At 37.0% G+C, this 25190-nt stretch overlaps 1 protein-coding gene and 1 long non-coding RNA gene across 3 annotated transcripts; one reads left to right on the forward strand and one right to left on the reverse strand.

Annotated features, from left to right (window-relative positions):
- The first annotated feature begins 749 nt into the window (after positions 1-749).
- On the forward strand, positions 750-24626 carry LOC108002142 (LIM and SH3 domain protein Lasp). Of its 2 annotated transcripts, XM_017063635.3 has the most exons (6): positions 764-1168; positions 8444-8538; positions 19004-19275; positions 19998-20201; positions 21173-21315; positions 21399-24626. In XM_017063635.3, the coding sequence occupies exons 1-6, from the start codon at positions 1100-1102 to the stop codon at positions 21576-21578; spliced, it is 963 nt and encodes a 320-aa protein (XP_016919124.1). In that variant the 5' UTR covers positions 764-1099; the 3' UTR covers positions 21579-24626. The 2 variants fall into 2 exon arrangements, with proteins under 2 accessions (XP_061942914.1, XP_016919124.1); XM_062086930.1 differs by lacking the exon at positions 19998-20201 and having other exon boundaries at positions 750-1168.
- Positions 1318-3111, reverse strand: LOC133667789 (uncharacterized). Its single transcript, XR_009833392.1, has 2 exons — positions 2923-3111; positions 1318-1931 (listed from the first exon to the last, which is right to left on the reverse strand). It is a non-coding gene; the product is annotated as an uncharacterized LOC133667789 (long non-coding RNA).
- Positions 24627-25190: the final 564 nt, after the last annotated feature.

Here is a 25190-nt window from a genome sequence, read left to right on the forward strand (position 1 = left end):
TGATAGAGTGCGCTACAGAACAGAACAATTATAAAATGTCGGTAACTAATCAAGAAATAAATTAAACTTCTATATTATATTTTTAAAATACATAAAAAATTTATATAAATATATAATATATAAAATAAAATAATAATAAATTGTTTTAAATTAACGTGGTTTTCATTGCACATTTTAGTTTTCTACTATATCGACTTTATCTTATCGATATTTATTTATGTTGCTTTATAAAGTTATTTGTATTTATTATCATTAATCAGATAATCATTAAAATTAGCTTACGTATTAACTGAAATCTTTATATTAAATTTTAGACACGAAAATTAAATTATTGATACTTGTAAGTAGAATGCGTAATTATATTGATTAGCGCAGTATATTGAATCTTTTACTGATTTAAAAATTTTCCATATATACAATATAAATATATTAATTGGAACTATACCATATAATTAAATGTTGCATATTATATATATTTCAATATACGGAAAATACTTTAAAAAAAAATGTATCATCAATGAATGATTTTAAATTATCTGGATAACTTTTACTTGTTCTGTATTATCGACACATTGCACAAAAAACAACTATATTCAAAACAATATTTTTACTCAATTTATTCAGGCAAAAAAAAATTATTATATGATTTATTTATAATTAATAGGAAATTTCTTAAAGAAAATAAGGTAAATATAATGAAAAATATGGCAAATATAAATATTTTATCACCTTTTTGACTAGCGTAGTATACCACCATTACTGTCACTCAAGGAGTTTTTGTAGCTAGATGAGGACGAGAGGGCAGTGCAGTTTAGTGCGGCTCTGTGGCACCCTTGCAGTTTCGACTTCGAAGTTTTCCGCTGGCGTGTATTATTCTTTATCGTAACGATTGTTGTCGAAAACGTGCTTTGTTATTAATTTTTTCTAACCGTCTCAATACGAAAGACCGCGCGGATGTGTCGTTAGTGTGCACGTGTTCTTTACGCTCGCGCAGTGTTTCGTAAAGAGAAGAGGCCAAGATACATACGTACGCGGAACTGCAGCTGAAAGGGAGGAAAAGAGAAGAAACACAACGAAGAAGAAAAGGAAGAAGTAGAAGATGAGCAAGACGTGCGCCCGCTGCGAGAAAACGGTCTACCCGATCGAAGAGCTCAAGTGCCTCGACAAGGTATATTACATTTCTTTCTACATTTGTTACGGAATTTTCAAAGTTTTTCTACGTTTTCTCATATCTACATATCAATTATTTCGTTATATCTCATAACAATTATTTCAATCGTATGTAATCTGTCATAAAATTTGAATGGGATAAAATTCGTATTTATTTAATTTAATAGAACAAATCTCAAAACAAATTATAAAATATTGTGTTAACGATGCAAATGAATTCATTTCGTATCACATAGATTTCTCGGATTTATGATTTATGATTTTTGTGCGGTACAATTATTTTTCACTTTGGATAACAATAATCACACTCTTCAAAGCAAGATAAGATTTTCCGTATAGATAACGTTTTATCTAATATTTAGATTGTAGATTATTGTCTTTAAAAGTTTTTTCTTTGCATCTTGAAAATTTTCTGCTCTTATTTTATTCATATCCCACAAGAATGATCTCTGTAAACGAGTAGCGTGAAACGGTTCGGAATTTTTTGCAACAGATCGTAAGATGTACCGTTCTCGTTTAGTTCCGCTTAGTGAGGCGTGCTCTTCCATTCGGCATAATTGTCTGTGTCGTTCCGTCCATCCACGCTAGCATACAACATATTCTCTGTTCTCTGCTCGATTCGGCCAACATTTTTCCATCGAAAACGCCGCATTTCTTCATAATACATTTATGTTTCATACGTAGTATTTTCATCGAATTCATTCTTAATTTAGATTTTCTTATTCGAATTAATAATTAATCTAGATAAATGTAATTGTTTTCTGAAAAATATAAAAACTTGTGTAAAGTTAATTCTTAGCGAATAATTTATTTTCGTATGTATATAAAAATGAGATATTTTTCGAGACTATTTAATCAATATTATTATTATATATAACCAAAATTATTCGTAACAAAGTAATATCGTTAAAATTATTTCAACAAAGTTATTCAGAATAATACATACGATAGGCTTTAGAAAATTACACGTGCCGTGTTCATTCCTATCGATATTAATCTTGTGAAAGATCGATAAATATATTTAATTTTATTATGTGTTACATTAACATTTGCATTTTATTTATTTATAAATTGAATTTGTAAAATAATTGAAAATATCACGACTTCCCGCCGTTTAATCATATCCAATAAGATTATAGACGTAGAAATACGTAGCAGTTATGATTTATTTAACAAACGCGAGTCCGTGTTAACGAGCCTTAAATTGCGTGGGCGGCATTTAGCACCGGAAAACGAACCATAGGCCGGCAGAAAAGACTCGACCTCCTAAATTTGGACGCATGAGATGCGCGATCTCTCCACGTTGGTTTTCTAAATTTTCTTTTCACATCCTTCTCTCCTCTAAGTTCATATATTTTTAGCACTTTCTGTGGGTCACGGTTAAATCTTCATCTATTAACTTTTCTAAACGATGAATGTGAATTTAAATAAGCTTGTCAACTCTTTAATCTCATCGAAGTTAGTTAAAACTAAAAATTATTTGAAATGTTGAAAATGTAGGAATTAATTTTATTAATTTATCAATATTTAATCATTTTTAAAAATACAAAATACAAAATATCAAAATTTTGTCTAGTGTGTCAAAATGTCTAATATTGATTCTGATAAATGTACATATAAGAAACAATATGAATTCTATAATTTTTTTCTTCTTGTGCGTTTTATTATTTAATGGCGATCATTTTGAAATACAGTTCCAAAAATTTTTTTTTTACACGTCAAAAATCGTTGAAATCGCAGAAGACATACTACCTTAACCTTCAACCTGTAGAATAGAAGAGCAGTAGTAAGAATAATCTCGTTCAAATCTGAACGAACGAAGGCAAACTACTAGAATTGGATCTACCCGCGAATAATTATTTCTTTGTAAGATTATAGTCCGTTACCGCGCTCGCTGATTTTTCCTCTCTCCGTGTGCGCGTGCGCATATCTCGCCTTCTCGTTATTCGCAGTCTGCTCGCTCTTGTGAATGGCGTGTATAGAAACACTTTCCTCTCTCTTTTTCATCTCCCTTTCTCGTTCTCTCACGCTCTCCTGTTTCATCTCTCCTTTTTCATCTTTATCCGGTGTTCTCCACCCGTAAAGAAACCTCGAGTACGGAGGACAACGCGCACGGATCAAAGCGAGCAGCGAGAACGTTGCGCAGTCGACGGGGACGAATTAAAGCGCACGAAGGACAATTAACGTGTACCGCGTTCCTCTAATCCGGAGAAATTTTAAATTATGCGATTGTCTAGACGAGCGGTACTTATTTTTTTTCTTTCGTAATACGACAGCGAAATATTTAAATATAACGTTAAAATAACGACAAAGCAATTTTATTGTTGAAAGATTGAATTTCGTTCGGCATTTTTTATTCGTAATTTAAATATTCGCGTAATATAATAGAATATTACATTGCAAAAACATATCTGAAACGAAAAAATACATGAAATATAAATATTGGCATTTTTATATTGAAAATTCAAATTGGCAAAGCGTTAGAATGATCATTCGTATCGAATATTTTCAGATCGTGATCGATAGATCATTCTTTATTCGGTGGGTACGTTAAATTTTTTTTTTTTTTTGTTGGACAGATACTTTCACTTGGACTTGAAGCGCGTTCACAGTGTTTGTTCTATTTTTGCGCGTTCGATCGTACCGGTAGAGCTACAGTGCAGCACCGGATTCGAATAGTGTCTTGTTTCAATTTACACAACCCGCATGTGCGTACGACCAGACGTACGCATCCTGGTATAGAAGCAATTAATCCACGTCCCATTAACCGGAGAGGAATTGCTTTTTCCAACACTCTCCATTGTCGAGCCTGCTCTGTTTTCTTTTTCTCCTTTTCTTTTTTTTTTTTAAACCGGGAGAAAAATCGCGATCGAAAAGATATTGATCTTGATTTTAATCTTTTTAATTTAACTAAGAATAAAAATTTTTCAAATTTTTTTTTTAGAAAGATGATTTGAGCTAAAAATACGAATATCGAACGATTAGATATATAAAAAATCGAAAATATCGATCCATTGTTTGCATTAACGTGCTATATGAGCCTAAGAAATAACGTAGTTCGGTGAAATTGTAATCGAATTCCAAGCTGAGGCTACTCGTTGCGTGGGCCTGGCACACGATTGCAACAGGTGGGAGTCATTCCCAACCTGTTGCGCCTACACTGTTTCAAAAATACGTTGAACCGTACAGAGCGAACATTTGCGCTCCAATCAAAAATTGAATATGTGAATAATTTTTATATTGTCAGAATGAAAAATTTCTTTTCGAATATTTTGCGCCTCGTATATAAAACTTATGAAAAATAAGTTCGTAATATAAATAATATTACAAAATATTATTAAGAGATTAAACTTTATTCGTCAAATTTTAAAAGAATTTATTTCTATTCAATAATTGCGTTAGAGATAGCAAAACGATCTGAAGCAACGTCATGAGAGTCACTATGTGAATTTTAGAAGAATAAGCCTTTTACTTTCCTGCATCCCGGGTTTCAGCCGTTAGAAATTTCTGTTATGCCAGCGATGCGACACGGCATCCGGTTGTTTCCCACTGCCTGTTGCGAAAACACGAATAATTATTCTATGAGCGCGAGTAACATCTACTAGACACCTTTTACCAGGAAAAAAATTCTCTCTTCGTTGCATTTCAATTCGCGACGAGTTTGTAACGTACTAATTTAACACCACAAACCTACTTACATCTTTCTGAACGTTCGTATAAAACCACAAATGATTTCTTTTACGTTTAGAAAACAAGGAAAAAAATATCCTTAATAAAATTTCCAACATTCTTAAAACGAAACGAATCAAGCATGAAAATTGCTATTCAAATTACTTCGATATTTATTTTTCGTTGACAAATATTCGATAAAATTTTTTCAAACTACTATTGTAGTACAACGTATTATTTCTCGATACGAACATTCCACACTAGCTATCGCATATATCTTGCAGAAGTGCGGACCTCACACCCGGAAAACAACCACGACCTGTCCTTTCCCATTCACGATCAAACCGAACAATCGACCATTCACTAAACAAATCTCTATCCATCTCTCTACCTCAAAACTCACCTTCGTCCCTTGAAACTCATCCCACGATGAATTTCACCGGTAATAGCGTACAATTTCTCCGTTTGGTACGCCGAGCATCGAGATAACGCTCTCGTGCTATCGTCGAATACGTGAAACGTTTGATATTTAACGGGTCGTACAAAGGTTAGCCAGGATCATTTGGCTGTCATTGTCCCCGCGCGCACTTTCACTTTCAACGACGAAGCGACTCGATTCGGCCGCGATACGATTCCCGGTTTCTATCCGGCCGATCTAATTTCGCACGGCGCGCTTTCTTACCAACCGAGGAAAACGTTGCTCCTTATACGGGAATAACTATGCCAGGTTATTCAACGCGCACGATTACACGACCGACCGATTCTTACCATCCTCCGTTTCTTTGTTCCTTGTAATTGTGTAACGTAGCATTGTCGATTGTACGAAAGGGAAATTCTTGGAATTGCAAGTATGCGAACGCCGTTCGATTCATTGATCCGTGATATCGATTTTGATAGAAGATAGATAAACGTAAGATAGAAATCGCTTTATTGCGTTTTCTAAGTTTCATAAGTGTTGTTTTCGCAAAAATAATTTTGCTAAAATTTGTGATATATAAGTGATCGAAACTCGGTTTTTTGGGACGTCGATTGGATGCAAGTCGCAGCGTTAAAAAATCCTAAAAAATGCCGTCCATCCTTTGTTTCTGAACGACTTGAAAATTGAAAAATTGAAATATCGTACAGATCATACAGATTGATTAACGCGATCAAATTCAATGTGAAACGTTCTAGAGCTCCATGACCATATTTGATCTTGGACAAGGTTTACGGCAGTCGCGAGTATAAAATATCTTGCGAAACAAGGGACGGCTGTTGCACGAGCGAAAAACATTCCAAAAACGAGTGAAAGTGCAACGTTCTGTCGGATTTTATCGTGCCGTTTGCGAATATCGGCTGCATTAATCCGGATGCAAACATCGTAATTGAGTAATCGAGTTGAATCGCTGCCTCGCGAGATTGTCCCGGGTATGCGCAATCACGAGTCGTCGGGAAATTTCGTTATCCACACGGGAACAAAATGGAACTATGTTTTGATAGGGTTTTCAATCAACATTGATATCGTTGTTTCTATCGTTTCAACCAAATATTTACCCATTCGAAAAGCAATTAGATTATCGCTTTGATTTATCTATTTTTTTTTTTATCAACTCGCTTATTCATTCATTTTTCATTCAAGCTTAATAAAAACCTATGAATAAAAATTTGTAATTCAAAACTTGAAATGTTAAGACAACGTCAATCGAACAAAATCATCGATATCCATCGATTTTCGATAGGAAAGAAGCGATCGTGATCGAAGGAAAAGATTTTTCCTGGACAACCAACAAGCTAACTGTTCACCGATCGATTCGAAAGCGGGACCACGGCCAATTACCGCTAATCGCGACTAACTAATTGCAACTAAATTGAACGTACGAGACACACGGTGCGCGTCACGTGCTCCACGGTCCCATAAAATTCGACGTGTTGTGGCACGATTGAGAGCGGCACGGGGGCTGCAGCGTTTGTTTCGTGGCGCGGATTAACATTTGCCGCACGATACAAATAAGGTACCGTTGTGTTCGTTTGACGATGCATTCCACCGTCGGCTCACGGATCGACACTGACGACCTGCATCGTCTAGAAATTGAAACGTGACGAGATTGCGCGCCGTTTTTCCGTGCGTTGCGCTCTTTCCACCGCTCTTTCTTTTTTCTTTTTTTTCTCCCCCGTTTTGTATTTCTTTTTTTTTTGTAAACACTTATTATTATGGATGAATAATAATCGTGCATTTTTACGTCTGTAAATAAATCCGATCGACGCTACTCGATTAGAAACCAGGAAAGATCGTTTTACGCGTTAATTACCGTAATGATTATTTTCGAAAGGTTCATCAATTTTGCTTCGCCATTTTACGACGTTTTGCAAATAATTGCACAAGTGTTGGGTGAAACTGGCTCGTAAAAGAAATAGATGGGAATTACTTTTTTTTTACGGTGATTACAAAATAGCCAATAAAGGATAAAAATTTTCTTTGAAAGATTTCATTTTGATTGTATCAATTTAGATACGTTTTAGATGTATTGTTTACTTTTAATTTCATCTCTCTCTCTCTCTCTCTGCCAAACATAGTGAATCGAAATCAATTCCAAATAATTTCCAATATAAAAAAATTTCGCCTCGCGCGACTCGATTATTAATAATAATCATTCGTCTATTCCATTTGGAAAATAAACGGATCGTATGAGACGACGTTAAAACTTATTTCAATTACTTGTTTACTTAATTCGAGAAAGTTTCGAATCGAATAGTTGATCGTGTGTCGGGCAACGATACTCGAGTAGAATAAAGAAAGAGCGTTCCACGAGAGACAAGGCGGTTCGCGAGGAATAATTATAACCCTTTGTTGACCGCGATCAAAGTTGACTCACATGCTCGTGAGTCATTTCTCTCTTTCCGGGTGTAGGCCTTCCCGCGATGGCCGTTCTGCACCGAGATCCACGACCTTATTCGACATCTGACATCACCAGTAGCCTTGCCAATTATCGACCAGCAACTATCACGGCCTTCGGTTATCTCTGGGTCAGCTGTAAGAAACGTTCGATCGATCGATCGATCGATGTCTCTGCAAGATTCAATTCTAATTCGATAGTGTCGCGAGAATGAATCTTTTCGATTTCTTTTTCTTTTTCTTCTTTTTTTTTTTTTTTCAATTTTCTAAACTGTTTTCTTCGAATCGAGAGGAAGAAGGATAATTATACGTTTAATTTTTCCATTCGGATAATCGACCATCTTATCGAATCGCATCAAAGGATCGTACATTTCACGCTTTCGTCTATCCATTAGAAAATGAATAGTTGGGTCAGAGTGCACGGTTGTGTTGTCGGCACGTGATAAATCTTCACGTCTGAAAGACAATGTTGGGAGGCTGCGTATATCCTTAGATGCTACCGATGAGTAACAATGAAACAAAGGCATTGCCACGATTAAAGGCCTTTTGTTTCCCGGGGAAATCGCGATTTAATGTTTCTTTCCTGGGCGTGGGTGAAATACGCAAACGAGACAAACGCTTCGAGAAAAGGGTGCAAAAATCTTTTTTCTAGAAGAATCGTATCGTTTCGATACTATATATTTATATATATGTATTTAAAAATGCTATAATTTTAAAATGTAATTGTTCCAGATATGGCACAAACAGTGCTTCAAGTGTCAGGGCTGCGGCATGATCCTGAACATGCGGACGTACAAGGGTTTCAATAAACAGCCATACTGCGAGGCGTAAGTAGAATCGTTTTATCTTTTGACATTGTGATCTCCTACACTTTGTAAATTACGACTTGTTTATTTAATCCTCCTTATCTAATTAATCCGAAAGTCTCTTTAGATATCAAATATTATAGAACTGGCTTAAAATTAAAATTAAAAAAAAAAAACTTCCTAATCTTTTTACACAATTCAATAATCCTATTTGATAATTCGATATTATATTATTAAAGTTTTTATTGCAGTTCTTATTAATTATTGCAATAATTGCAATAATGTATACTTGTTCGTGTAAATTTTTTCTGACTATAGATATCGAAGCGATATAAATTCATAGGAAATTGATCAAAAGGAGAAAAAACTATATATTTTACGCGAATCTTTATTCAGTATCATATTATGTGCACGATTCTGAATGAACCGTCTAAATCGATTGATTTAATTTACGATCTCGTTATATCGCTTCCATTTAACTTAAAAAAAAAATATATATATATTAAATTAGTTTGCCAGTTACGTGATCAAATTTTCTTCAACGATATTACGTGTGTCTATCAACTCGTATCTACTCGCGATATCAAAACGCAATTCACTTTTATCCGCGCTAAATCACGCGCAACATCTTCACCGATTGCAACAAACAATGAAAACGTGGAACGCGTGTTTAGAGGCGCGTGATTGGCTGGCGAAGATTCGCCAGGGAACGGCCGTTTTAAACGCGGCGAAAGCGAGCGGTCCTGCGGTCGGGATAACCTGCCTTCGTGCCTTTCGAACGGATCCTCCTTTTATCGTCGCTCCTTTCAGCTGGCCGCGTCCTTGCCGCGTCCAACGCCGCCATTACGGTTCGGCTAACGCTCACAGTTCCTAATAAAAATCCGAGTGAAAGGATCCGAAAGTGTATCGCTGCCGAACCGGGCTGCTCTCGGATCTCTGTCCCCTTCCCTCCTCCTCCTTCGTCCTCTGATTAGCTGATAAGACAATTTTGAAAAACAGAAAACGTATATTTCGAAATTTTATTTAATCCGAAACTTGGAATTTTGAAGTGAAATTTGAAAGGGGATTGCAAATACAGTGACATGTGGTTGGAAGAATGGATAGAAAATTGTTTGACACTCGCGGATACGTTTCTTCTTTCCTTCTTTCTCTCTTTTATTTTCTGATCACGATAACGCAAGATCTGTCTTCGCTCGTATCGCTAACACGAAGTACGCACGCGTGATTAAAGCGAAAATAGCGTGGAAGGTAATATAGTTTGATAACACGAGATATCGTTGGACGGAATATTAATAAGCACAATACGATTTTATTTTATTTATTGATTAACGAGTCATCTTATCGCGATACGTAACAAGATACTCACTAAGAAAATGTAGTTATCAATTTGATCGTTTCCAATATAGTAATTGCACGAGTCTTTTTTTTTTTTACGTAATTATTATCATCATGATTTAATTAATGCGCGATATGTAATATCCTTTTGAGTCTATTCGAATTTCAAACGACAAATATACGACACACAAGTTCGATACATAGATTCCTTTCTTTTTACGAGTTTACAAAGTTTGATTGTAAATATATCGTATAACAATCAAATATATAAATCAGTTAATTCTCGTCGGTTGACGCATCGAAATTGATTTCGAGTTCCATTCAATTTCGCGTCGCTGACGTATATCAATTGAAACGTATTACACGTTTCAGGGGAAGGCCGAGGAGAGAGTGTGCAAGATCTAACGCTTTTTCGTGATCGCTTCTCCACACCTCCTTCATTTATCCAAAGTAAATCTTATTTTTCGTTCGACGTTTAATCCACTCGGAAACAGGCGATAAATTATCCCATAGAGTTAACTGCTTACTCATAGACGCAAATAAAGTAATTTGCATAACGTTCTCGGCGAAAAAATATATTTTTTTGCAACAACAGATGTGTACTTTGGAGCTAATTGTAAATCGAATAATTGAAGTTTCGGTTCAAGAAATATTGTTCGTTACGTTTAAAATTGCAAATACGATTTAAATTTCGAAACGTTATCTTTTTAAATAAAATTAAAATTTGGAAGTTTTCCTTTAATTTCGCGTTAATCTTTCAATGCGTTTTATCGCACGTGCGTCGATTAGATTAACCGACCATTAATTAGATATGGATGGAATATTTTTCAAATTGAAAGATATTCGAAAACCCGATCCATATAAGGAAGAATCGGTTCTCTCTCGACGACTTAATTCGACGATCGAGAACGGCCGATTTATCGCAGTTCGCAAATCGGGCGATCGGTATGCGCCGTTTTACCGTAAAGTTGCCCGAGCGGTGACTCGCGGAGTATTCCGAGCGAGCATCTGCGATGACGAAATCTTTCGGAGCGTGTTTCGAATCTGCGTTTCTTTTCTCCGCTGTTTTGCGTCTTTTCAACCGCGTTATTCGCCGCGTAACGGCATGCAATTTCCTCGAATACGAGATCCGTTTTGTTGCCACGAGGAAGTAACAAGCCAAGAGAATCCACGATATGTGCCATTTCGAATTTCTTGATCGAGACAAATTTTCCCCCGGCTGTTTCTATCTCCTTGATTTTTATAATAAATCGTATACTCGGAAACTTGGAGAGAAACTCGTACTCTCGTGGATAATTTCGATACTCTTGCATGCTCCAAATATGTGTACGCGTCTGTATAATATTTCACGATCACGTTGATCTCTTTTGTTCGTGGACTCGATTTCCTCTCGAAGAGGAGGAAAGCACAGTTGCGCTTTCGAAACGAATCTGCTCCCACCACCAATTTTCTTCATCAAAATCGTTATTACGTCGTTTCTATTTTCGGAATCTCTCCCCGTGATAATTCGCATATCGCGTGCGTTTTCGTCCGCGTTTCGTTCCATTCGGCATTGCGCATGCGAACGAAAGCGGCGACGAAAGCGCGTTGCGATGATAACCGCGGGGATCGAACGGTTCACGAGACAGCATCGCGCTCTTCTCGCGACAGGAATGTGACACGGTGCATGTGTCGGGCAATGCGTGTCGAATCAGACGATGGACTGAATAAGCAAAGCAGAACACGTGTGAGTCGTGAGATTCATTCATTCGTCTGGTATCCCCCCGACCTTCCCCGCCCACCCCTCGCCTTCATTTCCCTTGCTCTTTATCTTCCCCCTTTCTCGCGTCTGTCCACCGTTCATTTAATTTTTATGAGCCCGTATATATGAGCATCGGAGCAACGTACTTACGTCGTCTGCCAGGACTGACCTCCTTTACATCGACAGACGAGAGAACATTTTTTTAATTTTCAAAATTCACAATCTCTAGAAATAAATCTTCATAACTTATATATATATATCGGATGCTTGTAGATTTTTCGATATCAACGATATCTTTTATCGATCGGCTTTCGACTCGAGCGTTAGATGAGATTTCATATCATATTTGAGGCTAGGTTTCTATGCGCGACGCGAATTATTTGTAAAAATTCTCCACTCCGTACGAAAGTTTGATCGAAACGATTTCCTGCCCGGCAGATGTTTCCCACGTCGAGAGCCAGAGAGCCGCGCGAAAACAATTTGAATTAAACGGTTCCCTCGGTGGATGTATCGCCGCTTGTATAAATATGCGCGCGCCAACACTTGTTCCGGATTCTGTCGCCGAGCGACGCGCTCAGAATTAAATACTCCCTCGGCAAAAGGTAACACGTGTTCCTGCTTTTGTTGTTCCACCGCCGCGTTCCGTTCCCCTCGCCCATCCAGTAATTCATTTTACCGATCGCTCTTCCTCTTCTTTTTTCTTTATTTCTTCCGCCCTTCGTTTCGGTTATCACTCGTTAATTGATACCGCGATACCCACGCTCGGTTATTACTCGCTCGTTGCGCGATTCCTCGCCGCTTTTAATTAAACGTTTCAGCGGCCGATCGTGATGGCGATCTCGATAGGGACGCGTGCGGAAATCGTACAACAGTTTCCCGAGGATGAAAGCAAAGCGAGTAAATTGCAAATTGAGATTATAATTAATACCTTTGGGATATTCTCTAGTAGTGGAAACGTTGGAAATTGTTGTTTCGCTCGAATCATGCGAATTTTTAAAAAGCTTAACCTAAACCTTCGCGCGATTTTTCCTAGCGATATGATTCCGATGTAATCTCATTTCCTTCCTTTATTTTTCATTTTATATATATATATATATAGAATTTTCCATTTTCACTTCCATTCCGAACGAAGCACTGTCTTTTTTTACTGCTTGCTTCGATCTCTCTCCGACTGGATCGAGTCGAGAGGGATGCTTCCACGCTTCATCGTGGAAATTCCGGCTTCCTTCCGGCTCCTTTCCTCACGATCCCCTCCTCCGACCACCACGGCCGCGTATTCGCCGAATTTCAAACTCGTCCCGCAGAAATGATGTCATCCTCATCGTCATCGGTACACCACGAGTGACTCACTTCCCTTTCGTCTCGTTCTTCTTTATTTAGAGAAGTCGCGGGCTCTGCGGTTCACCTCAGACCAACTTTGCACTCTCGCCATGATCGCCGGTCCTTTCTCTAATTGCCGATCATTAGTCCGAGTGTATAGAGTTCTCCGGTTTCTCCGATTCCGCCAATTCCCATTCATTATTCTGAACGACGGAAATCCTAAAATCGTATTCGTCCACGCAGGCGAGATTCGAATTTTTCACACTCGAGATTAATTAATTTCTTCCCTTTGACAACGCAAATATTTTTCAGTTTACGAGAGAGACAGAAAAATGTCACGGTAGCGTAAAACGAGTAACCGGGAGCTAGGAACAAAATATGAACAGAAGAAGAAGAAGGTGGAAACCCGAGAAGCGTAAAACAATTGTCGTTACACGTTTACGTACGTGTGATATATTTATGCCTGTGAATTATGCTCATTACGCTCGTGCTCGTATGTCTGAATCGTTTCATTATTTATTCGTTCTTTGTTAAAATTTTTGTTTTTAAAATGTATAATTCATATAGTTACATACTCCAAATATTTAAATTATCGAATCGGTTTTAAACTTTTTACGTGTTTTATTTTCCAATTTCAAACGTTTAGCTCGGATTCGCGAATATATTATTCTCGGCGCGTTTATCGGTTGTATAAAATAAGAATACGATAAGAAATCTGTATTATTTTTGATATCGTATCGAGATAAAAAATATCGTGTCTGAAACGTAGAAATATTTCAAGTTTTATTCCTTTTTTCATCTTTACCTCGAAATCATTTTTATAAATTCGCAATATCGCATTTTTATAACTTGCTTCGCAATATCACTCGTTGCAGTTTACAGTTTTCTATTTATAACGAGATGTAATTTAAACTCTAATTAAGGTTTCAATTCTATATTTCGAAGATTAAACAGATTTCGCATTAACGAGAGAAATTTTGTTTATAACCTCAAAAGTTTATTTCGTACTTTCTACGATAAAGGATAACGCAGAAACTTTCGAGATATTCGCGTGAGAAAATATCGACGAAGAAAAACGGGCGGAAGCGTCGTTAATTCGCGTGGTCTCGACTCGAAGTAATTTAACAGCTAGCAGTAAAAGGGGTGGTCAGCGTAGCGTGACCCGACTGCATAGCCACGGTGAACCGACCTTGTCCCACAATGCATCTCCGAACCTCACCATACCTATCTTAACCCGTGTGTAATTTTACAACCCTGTGTCGCGCATGCGTCGAATTTTCTTCACGCGTTACGCATGCGCCTTGACAATCGTGGAAAGGAACGATATTGTTTCTTAACATTCATGCCGTCTGATTAACATTTTCAAATATCTTTGAGTTTTCTTTCGGATTGGGAACGCATATTTCGTTCTACTTTTATTTATTATCGCTTACGATGAATATTCTTTCGAATTCTAACGATAGAGAAGCGTGGAACGGTGGGTGAATGGAAATGCGATGGTATTCGATTAATGCGACGTTTAATTGCACCGTAAGATCATAAGAACATCAACAGTTGGTTTGGAGACGTTGGATCGATTAATACTAGGATAAATTGAAATGGAAACTGTATTTTGTAGAAGGAGAACAATTTTTTGAAAATATTTATCTCTAAATTCGTAGGCCGATATATCTATGGATAATATATGTTTGTTTTTAATTATTACAATTCTATAGAAAATTACCAAGAATTTTCTTATTTAAAAAAACGTTCCACTTATTTCTTATAATTTCACAAGAATTTCCTTCGTCTAGAAAAATATATCGTCTTAACTATACTAATCAACGTCTCCCTCGTTACGTTAACTACTTCCTGGTGTCGTGTTGCATACGAAGCTTTCCTCTCTTCATCAATTAACTCCTTTCAAATGCTCATCATTTTTCCTTCTACGTTGCACTTTTTAAAAGGATTATTCAAAAATTCATAACGAAACTATTAATCCGATTTCTTAATATCAATTTTCCTATCGAATCTAGTTTCTCAGAAAAATACATCCGTGCAATTCTTCCACCGAATTCCTTTCGATCGATCGAGCTTCTCGACGAGTCGTGAGACGTTTCAATTCGTTGGTCGTGGCACGCTGTCGATATCTTTACGAGAGTCGAAGAGAAAAAGCGGGAATCTCGTTTCGGCCTTCGTTGGAATTCGAGTAATGCGGTCGAAGTAAGGTTTCGTTCTCTGCGCCAGCACCGGGAGCCGCCACTACTTCCGAAGCCATTCTCGCGATTCCTGCCCATGCTTACGGAATCCAATAAGATTAGTCTCGGAAAATTTCTCCGGTTAGACGTCATTGGAAAAAGGAGGAGACCTTTGCGCCGATAATACATACTTATCCGTTTCCAACCACACGATTCTTATTGCCCTTATTATTCCTTTACACATCTCCTTAATCACATTTTATTCAATTCTAGATTTCTAAAATTCTTCTTCTTCTACGGATTTATAAAAGGACCTCTAGGTTCGAAAACCTTTATTTATGTTTTTTTAATCAATTTCACCCGTTTGTAAACTCGACCGTTAAATGTTCATTCTAAACTGTAGTTGTACCATAGATATCATGGATAAATCCAAAACAAGTTTTTCAATCGTTTCCAAAGTGGCGCCTCGATACGCAAAGGCGCGAAAAGGATACGTAACGCGTGCGCAATCGAGATTTGTGTCACGAGGACCGTTTTCCATGTAAGGCACCTATAACGTTGTCTACCCTGGTAATTGTGCCAGCCAAGCAAGTTACGTAACACGCCGTTGTGCCATGCACGAATAATAGGTGTTCTCGTGGCTGGCCTTTTGTCGGCCAGCCTCGCACAACCGTTCTACATCGCGCGCCGTTACTGGCTAGGATATTTCCTGTCGTCTTCGACGATCGCGCCGTATCTGCATATGAAATTGCCATTCCTCGGGATGCAACTCTGACACGTGATTGCAACACCCGTGACATTTACCGATCGAACGGTGTACATCCAGCTATTTGGTACCTTGCTTTTTCTCTTCCCAGGAATTTTCTGTTTTTTACATATAATCATCGTGATTTTCCAATGACATTTCCCCACTCATTTTATCATCGGATATTTTCCTTTTTAAATCTTGGATAATATATCTTTTCTCAAATTTCGTTTCGAGTTGAAATCTCTCTCGGTGGAAGATTAGAAATAAAGTTTTTTCTTTTCTTTCGTTAAACTCGAATGTACCAAGTGAAAGGGTTTGGGATTTGTTATTACGTTTTAATTAAATCAGATTAAGAGTTTAAATTACATCGTTTTTCCACGTTTAATCGGTTGCTCAATCGTTATCGATATTTTTCGCAACGCGGGAAACGGAATTGGTAATCCGTGGCAAAACGGTTGTAACCGAGCGTGTAAATTCAAGTTTAACATCGAGGACCGGATGAATGAATCGTAATTTGATTGGAAAAATCAACGTTCTCGAAGGCATCGGTGAACCGAGCGCATGATTCATATACACGATATTGAATATAATTTATTCACACGTTCTACAGCAATGAGTAATCGGCTCTCGAGTCATTCGTAGCGTTGTGTCACAGATACACTTGAACTCTCCGCGCATTCTTATACACGGTTCTCCACGCGATGCATATCTGATTAAGTAAAATTTATCGGGAATAGCCGCTACCCACGGCCAATTTGTCATCGAGCGTGATATTTCACTTTTCTTTCCAACAAAAAAGTGAAAAAACGAAAATGACTTTTATATCTCAATTTCAATTTTGCTGCCACGCCAAAGATCACGCCCGTATATAGTAATAAGCGGTCATGTGCCATGAATATTATTTGTCAAAGGACGAAAGGATTCAATCCGAAGGTCGTTTCTTCCTTCTTCTATTATTAAATTGGATACATTTTTATATCCTTCTCTTATAGAATACAGCCTCTTTTTTGTAATTATGCACGTTACTATCTGCCCACGATAGAATTACGTTTCGCGTGTTAACAAGAGCTTCTCCTGATTACAAACTGTTTACAAAACGCGATAGCGCGACACGTGATTTATAGAATCGCATTGCACACCTAGCGCAAGTGCCGATGCAGATATCTTCACTTTGGCTAGAAGACAACCCGTCTTTGAGACGAGTGATATCATTGCAGTTGCATATTTCGCGTTCAATTTATCGATCATCGAAGCAATTAAATGAGATACGAAACGATGATCGAAGGATTCGAAGAATTCTCAAGGTTTTTTACGATTTATTGCCAGAACGAACTTTGTACTTGTGACAAGTAGCCGTCTTTGAACAATATCTCGAAGAAATAGTTGGTCGAAACGCAGTCAAGGTTTTCTATTATTAATCATGTTTTTACTCATTTCCATTTTTTCTTTCTCTCTTTTTTCTTACGCTTATCATTATTAATCTGACTCATCGATCACGTTTTCGAGCTTGTTGATTTTTTTACTTTCCCTTTCCTTCTTTCCCCTCGACATATCATAATAGTATCGATCCTCGTGTCAATTCAGAGGCGCATGAAAAAATATACGAAAGTGTATACGTGACGAATATAGAAGAACGGGAATGGAATGTTTATAAACAGCTCAGGAAGAAATCGCTTATCGTGCCCAGATAAATCGCGAATATCAAAATATCAAACATTGTACGAATAATAAAGGGTAACGCGATATCCCCTCTTATCGACACCCCCCCAACTCGACAAATAAGTTACAACAGAAATATTTATTTTACAAATAAATTCTCCTTCATCTATCTACTCTCCAAGTCGAAACGCATTTCTATCAAACGCACACGCCGGTGATTGGAACGCGTGTCGATCCCAGGTCCCGATACAAACCGCGCCTCGTATCGATTCGATCGAACGACCTGTCTCGCGAAACGTTTCTATCCAAACGAGCCTCGATATCGGCCTATTGTCCCTCTCCTTCCTTTCCTACCCACGCACCTTCACACTTTTCTTTGCACTTTCCTTTAATTATACCCGATCACTCGACGAACGATCACGCGAATCTTTCGTCGATCAGCGAAAAAAATAAAAATAAAGGAATTCCTCGCCCTTGGGGATTAATTGGGAAGATTTTTCTGAAAACAGGATCCACACGGTTTGAATATCTTTCAGTTAATGCGTTAATTATTATCCGCGACTATTGTTTTCTGCCTTTCCTTCTTTTTTTTCCTTTCTTCTCTTATTTTTCTTCTTTTTTTTCCAAACGTATGCGCATTCGATTACACGTCATCTCACCGTTTCCTCTCTTAATTAATTCGCCGGTCTGGCAACGACCTCGTAATTCCATTCCGCGAGCGTGTCTGATGTAACGTGGTTCTGCCACGATAAGAAGCCTTTTATTTCCTCGTCGTGGGCTTAGGGGAACAGCGCGGAAAATCGACGATCCGCGATCCGTGACGACGAAAGTTTTACATTTGCGAAACATCGAGACCTTGTATCGAATTAATTACGTATAATTTTCTTTCTGCTTCGTATCATTCTCTTTCGTTCCACTACGATCGCTAATCCCGGTGAAATGGCTTTGAATTTGATCAACATTAATTAACGCCTTAACGTGTTGAAGATTGAATTAGAATCGGTTGAGATTAAGTCGAGATGATCGATCGTTGCGTACACTCTCTTGCTATTTAATATAATTTATCTATTTATTTTTTTGTTATTATTATTATTTCATGGAAGACGAGGAGTTCTGTTCAAATTTGGAATTTTGTCTCGAACGATAATCGAGAAAAAAATCGGCATTCACGGACTAATCTTTATATCCCTGGTCGTTTCACCGTGGCTAATAATCGAAGAGTGTGCGCGCGCCTCATACCCTCTTCTCCATGACACCATTATCAACGATGCTTCACAAAGGATGTCCGCGATAAGCGACAACGTCATCGACCGCTTGTCGTGCACTCGAAACTCTTATTCACTGCGATTTCCATAATTTCTCCGCAAAGGAGACTCATCGACCGAGATATTTAATTTTAATGTATTCCAAGAGTCGATGAACCGTTGCCATTGAAACGTCGTCGCGAGTATCAAGTCCGATAATCGAGTATCAATCGAGGATGATGATCGAGCTCTCCCGTTCCAGGCACATACCAAAGGCGAAAGCCACCACAATGGCGGAGACGCCGGAACTGAAACGCATCGCGGAGAACACGAAGATTCAAAGCAACGTGAAGTACCACGCCGAATTCGAGAAGGCGAAAGGCAAGTTCACCCAGGTTGCGGATGATCCAGAGACCCTGAGAATCAAGCAGAACAGCAAAATTATCTCCAACGTAGCCTATCACGGTGAACTTCAAAAGAAGGCCATCATGGAGCAGAAAAGGACGATGACTGGTGAAAATGGCGAACAGATCGGTGAGTCCCGAGGCTTGTCCTTTCCTTTATCCGCGTCCTCTTTGTTCCTCTATCACGTATCGTCTTAAGTGTTTGCATTCGCTGTTTGGTACTCGGTGAATGGAAGCTCTTAAATTGTTTCTAACATCATAATGAGTACTAATGCTCGTATTGTTTGTGAAATTATTCGAGGTAAACTGTGGTAACAGGGACGAGAGTTTGAAACTTTGAAACTACGTCGATCCTTCTAACGTATTTATATACGTTCGTAAATATCGAGATATTTATGAAAAAAAAAAAAAAAATAAAAATCAAGACAAAAATTTTTCTTCCATCCATCCATATTGTTATTATTATTTTATCGATAAAACCAATAAACGTCTCGATATTTACTAACAGATATCGTTCTTGATGTAACAATATTGTAACAAAAAAAAAAAATATTGTGCCACTAATCAACAAATTTACTTACGTACCGTCACAAACAATTGTATCCTGTTAATATTTGAAACATTTCCTAAATCAACGCTATCTTTTCCATTTGCCTATATTCAAGTTCGATCGATAGATATCGGTGCTAAAGATCCTCATAGACGCGAGAAGTAAACCCGATAGGCTTTCCTCGAATCTCGCCATTTCCCTGAGAAAACCTCTTAATTCCCCGCGAGAGGACTAGTCATGATTAGTTGGCGTTGAAACATTGTCGAGAAGCATACCGGCAGCTTGTATATTGTTGGCTCTAGAGTACGTAGAGTACACGGACGGTACGATCGCGCCTGCATCAGGCGTGAACGCGAATCCACCGACCGCTAGAACTGCGAGCTCGCCGGTGCAAAGGACACCAGGTAGGATCGCCGATTACGATCCCCTTAGCGAGGCGAGACCGAGCCCCTATTCCGCCAGGCAAGCGGCCACCACTGTGATTTATACGAGCGACAAGGGACCAGGTAAGTTCTCCTACGTATTACGGTGTAGATTCCTTCCTATTTTCAATTCTCTTTTCTCCCGATTTAAACATTACCACTTATCGACGAAATTTTATACTTTCTTTCGATTCGTTCAAATTTTAAAACGGTGCGCAGAGCGATCCATTTAGATTTGACCAGACCGAATCTTGTGTACGAAAGTGGTGCAGGAGTGGGGATAAGACTCGTGGCACGGTAGTGGGGGGAATGGCCTTGAGCGGTCAAGTGACTTCGGAGCAGACTCGATGGATAGTCGTAAATTACGCAATCGAGGAGAAATTAACCGATCGAAATAAATGGATCACCCTGTATCACTATCCGCTCTACTTCTTTCCGCTATTCTGACAGTGAACCGATACTTAAATGCAATTGGAAGTATACCCTCGCCGCCTTGTTTCGCGTACCATATGGGTTGGCCATTCGTTACGCAACCGGCAATAGTTAGTTTCAATAGATCGCCATTTAATTGGATTAGTTGGAACGATAGATAAATACGATTCGGTCACTCCTATTGTAAACGTCAACCATTATCTTTTCGAGGGACGTAACGACGAATTTACGATCGTTCCACCCTGGAAACAAACCCGCTTCTTCAACGTTTAACGCCGAATTGACTGTCATATTTTTGTACCACGTTTATAACGCACAGTCGAGAAACTTGTTGTGGTTAATGGTGATTGGTCAAACGATTTCTAAATTTTTTTTGTTTCTTTTTAATTATGCAAGCGTGTGGTTTATTTATTTTTATTGTTATGTATCGTGTTCACCGGTTCCACCGTAAAAGCTCCCCTTGTGCACCATGTTATATATATATGTTGTACGTGGTTTAAACATTCATCGAACATTGTGTTCAACACAATTAACTAACATTGTGGTTTCAAAAATTATTCTTCTCTTCTCTTAACACTCTTAATTCAAATTTCTTATCGAGTAAAATCGATGGATCTTTTTAGTAACGAATCCACCGACCAGAAAGATCGGTTCTGTAGCGGATATAGACCCCGTGAACGAATATTACGGATCATTGACGCCAGCAACGAACAACAATCACGTACCACAACATCAACCACCTCCACCACCACCTGCCAACGTTGGGGTAAGTTCTACTTCCAAAAAAAAAAATCTAATTTTAATCACCGTCCCTTTTTATTTCACTTAATAATATCCCCCTTCTTCCAGAGAGTGTACAGAGCGATGTACGATTACGAGGCCCAGGATCTCGACGAAGTAAGCTTCTGCGACGGCGATCTGATCGTCAATTGTACGGCCATCGACGAAGGTTGGATGACGGGTCTCGTGCAGCGTACAGGTCGACAGGGCATGCTACCAGCGAACTACGTTGAACCGGCGCAGATTTAAACGCCACTCCTCCTCTTCCCAGTCCTCATCGCCTTTGTTTCTAACCAGATCGATCACTCGATCGAGGAAACGGTCTGCACGAGGAAGATCACGAAAGGCGAGAAACCGCGGCGAGCTTCGAGGAGCGCTCGACGACTTCCGGAAAAGGGAGAAAGAGCGACTCTTTCCTGTCGGCCGAATTCGCGGCAAACGCGTCTCCGAAATTCCTCATCCGAGGGATCGAGGTGAAATCGAACGATGAAAACGAGCCGATTTCTCGCGACGATACCGCGACGACTATCGTGTATATCTAAAAATAAGTTATGGAATCAAAGATTCTTTGTTACGTCGATCAAAGTGATTCCTTTCGTACGTCGTGTAAGATGTTATCCGATAAGAATCGTCGATCTTCCTTTTCGTACGATTTGACGAACGAAAGACTCGATTGAATATTTTTTTTTTTTTTTTCTCTCTTTCTCGAACGTTGAGAAGACGAAGATGAAATCGTCACATCGATGCAATATGTTCTCTCCGAGTGCCTGCAATCGTTTCGCATTTAAAGTCGATAAATTAGAGACAATTCCACGTTTGGGACCAAATTTTGATCGCCACTTTTGCGAACTTCACGATAGGTGTTTTTTTTTTCGCTCATAATAGCAATTTTATATGATCAAATATTTTCCACGGCCGACACGGTGTTTCGTGTTCGTCGAACAGTTTTAGCATTTTTTTTTTTTCTCGAAATCATTCCGTTGCTGTACGAGGATTCCACGGTAATGATGACTTGATGATTACGCGGTGAAAAAGACTGGAAGACTCGATGTTCCTCGTTTTTTATGTACTTTATTCGAAACAAGTCGTTGCATGCGTTTTCATTTTTTTTTCTTTTTTTTTCTCCCCCCTCTCCTCGCTTGTAACGGTATGTTGTAACACTTTTGTTTTATATCACGTGAACACTTTGCATTTGCACGCAAGATGAACGGTTTTGTTTTTATTTAAAAATATTCTTCTGGTCTTTAAGATTGTAACAAAGGTTCATCTTCACGCATCGTTTTTATCTTTTTCATTTAAACTTGTTCCAACGAACTATATACAAATTGAATATTTATTTACGAAAGATTAAATGATAGTTGCAATATGTTAAAAGACTTGCGTTGGACTTGGACATCAAGCCATTCTTGCGTTATTACGTGTTGTGATCCGAGAAGAAACAACGATGTGCCTTATATATATATATACGTAGAGGACAATCTTTCTGCGAAGTTTTTTATCGAAAATTTAGAAAAAAATGTAAAAAAGAAAAAAAAAGAAGAAGAAGAAAAAGAAGAAAGATATATTTGTAATTGTATACACGATCAATGTTATGTATCATCAAGGGAAACGTAGAAGAAAAACTTCACATCGCGAAAGTGAATCTAGTTAGGACTATAAAATGAATGATGAAGAAATATAATGTAATTGTTGATAGGAAAGTTTCGTTACACTTGCCTTGCTCGATCCGATGCGTTTCGAACTGAAAGCAACGATCGCTGGAAACATTTATTACCGTTTCTCTTTGTCCAATTAACGACATTAACCGACATTTACCTGGGATAGTTGTTAAGTTTTATCATGCAAGATATGCCTGTATTAAAAAAATGCTTCTCTCTCGGCTTTCTACGATCCTTTCAGTGCTGTATCAATAATTCATTTGAACGCAAAATGATGAGAATTTCAATTGGAAATTTCACATTAGTTATATTATTAGATACAACCAAAACAATTTTTTAATCTTTAATTTTATTGGATCGTAAGATAAAGGAGAATAAATTTTAACGTGTCGTAACGAAACGTACGTTTTTCAATTGTACATAATGTAACAAAGTATTATATATATTATATATATATATATATTTAGCTAGTATATATTAATTGTAATTAATTGTTACAAATTTCATTTATATTTACAGAAATGTTAAATGCTGTTTGAGATTGTAACAATTTTATAGGGGTTGTCCCAAGAGGACGATTTCCAATTTTTCTAAGCAATTTATCCTTTTAATTAACATGTACAGTTGAATAAAATGCGTTTCATAATTTCTGTTTAATTAAGAAGGAGAGATATAATATGAACAACAGTACTGAAAGGATCGAATCGCTTTTTACGAACATTAAATAGCGTCTTGCCGAAATCTAAAACTAAATCGTTCTTCACGATGGTTTCGATTTTACAAATAGCTTTATACCTTCCTGACGTTCGGTTAATGTACAGATAATATAACGAGAAAATTCGATGTACAGGGTGATTCACAACGCATTGTTATAAATTTAAATAAAATAAGAATTTACATATTTTATTTTATTTGCTAATAAAACGATTATTTTATATTTGAAACATATTTTAATGCAATAAAATCATATAATAAATAAGGTATAATAATTTTAACATAGTAATTTAATTAATAATTAATAATTTTAATTAATAATTTTAAAATACATTAAATTAATATTGTCGAAGTATAGGAAATCAATGATTTTTGATATATCAACAAAAGAATCACCTTGTATAACGGAAACATCTCATTACCGTTACGGGGAATAACCACGCCCCATTTTCCTTCTCTTTTCTATTTCATCCCTTTCCTTTTATCACAATTCCAAATTTTCTCTTTTCTGTTGAAAATTTGGTTCCTCGGATACAAACTATATCTATTATATTGTATTTACCTGAGTAGGAGAATAGGAGGAATTTATACGTTATACATGTAAAAGAAATAAATAGAAATAATATTGTTATGTACACGTGCGTGATCGGGCGTGTGCGATGTCGTTTGACTTTTCGTGATAAACCGCGAGGAGATATATTCATATTTTTGGAAATATGTTAGCATTATTATTAATATAATAATAATAATAATAATAATTATTATTATTTCCCCTTTTGTAATTATTAGAACACCGATAAGTCGAATTATCTAAGATTTATAATTGAGGAATCATACAGAAATATACATATATGGTAGCGTTGTTTAAAAACAAATATTATTATATTATGATATGAGATTATAAAAAATGAATATGTTATGTAAATTGTGCCTATGATTTATCCTCTCTTTCTTTATAAAGAATCCTTTCACTTTTCTTTTACGTAAAAGTTCGAAAATACTTTCAAATAAATTTTTCTTTACGAAGCATTTGTTTGGTCATTTGTACAAGCAAAAAAACGAAAAGTATTATAAAGAAAATTAAAATTAATGCGAAGAATTGAATTAACTGATAAATAAATTTTAAATTAAATTTCAAACTAATCGTATAATTCTATTTTATATATTCATTGTTACGTAAGTAAAAAGTTTTTCACGTTCGAAAAATATAAAAATAAATGATTAGAAATAATAAATCACTTTTTTGTTAATATTTTATTACAATATGTATATTATATCAGACACAAAATTATATTTTTAATTTTTTGAATTTTAAATTTTTTAAAATATTATTTCAACGTATAATTTCTTAAAAAATTATATTAAATAATTATAAATAAACGAATCAAGTAAAATTATAAAGTTGTAGTAAACTATAAATATAAATTGGGAATTAAAATATTGTTTATAATTTATTAAAATCGTTGCCTTTTATTCGATAAGTTTCACG

Source organism: Apis cerana, linkage group LG1 (assembly GCF_029169275.1).
Source record: "Apis cerana isolate GH-2021 linkage group LG1, AcerK_1.0, whole genome shotgun sequence".
Taxonomy (NCBI): domain Eukaryota; kingdom Metazoa; phylum Arthropoda; class Insecta; order Hymenoptera; family Apidae; genus Apis; species Apis cerana.

Excerpts from the sequence above, each read along its gene's own strand:
- LOC108002142 (XM_017063635.3), top strand. The coding sequence starts at position 1,100 with ATGAGCAAGACGTGCGCCCGCTGCGAGAAAACGGTCTACCCGATCGAA. Across the intron at positions 1,169-8,443 it reads AGCTCAAGTGCCTCGACAAG|ATATGGCACAAACAGTGCTT; the intron begins GTATATTACATT and ends TAATTGTTCCAG. Across the intron at positions 21,316-21,398 it reads CACCACCTGCCAACGTTGGG|AGAGTGTACAGAGCGATGTA; the intron begins GTAAGTTCTACT and ends CCCTTCTTCCAG.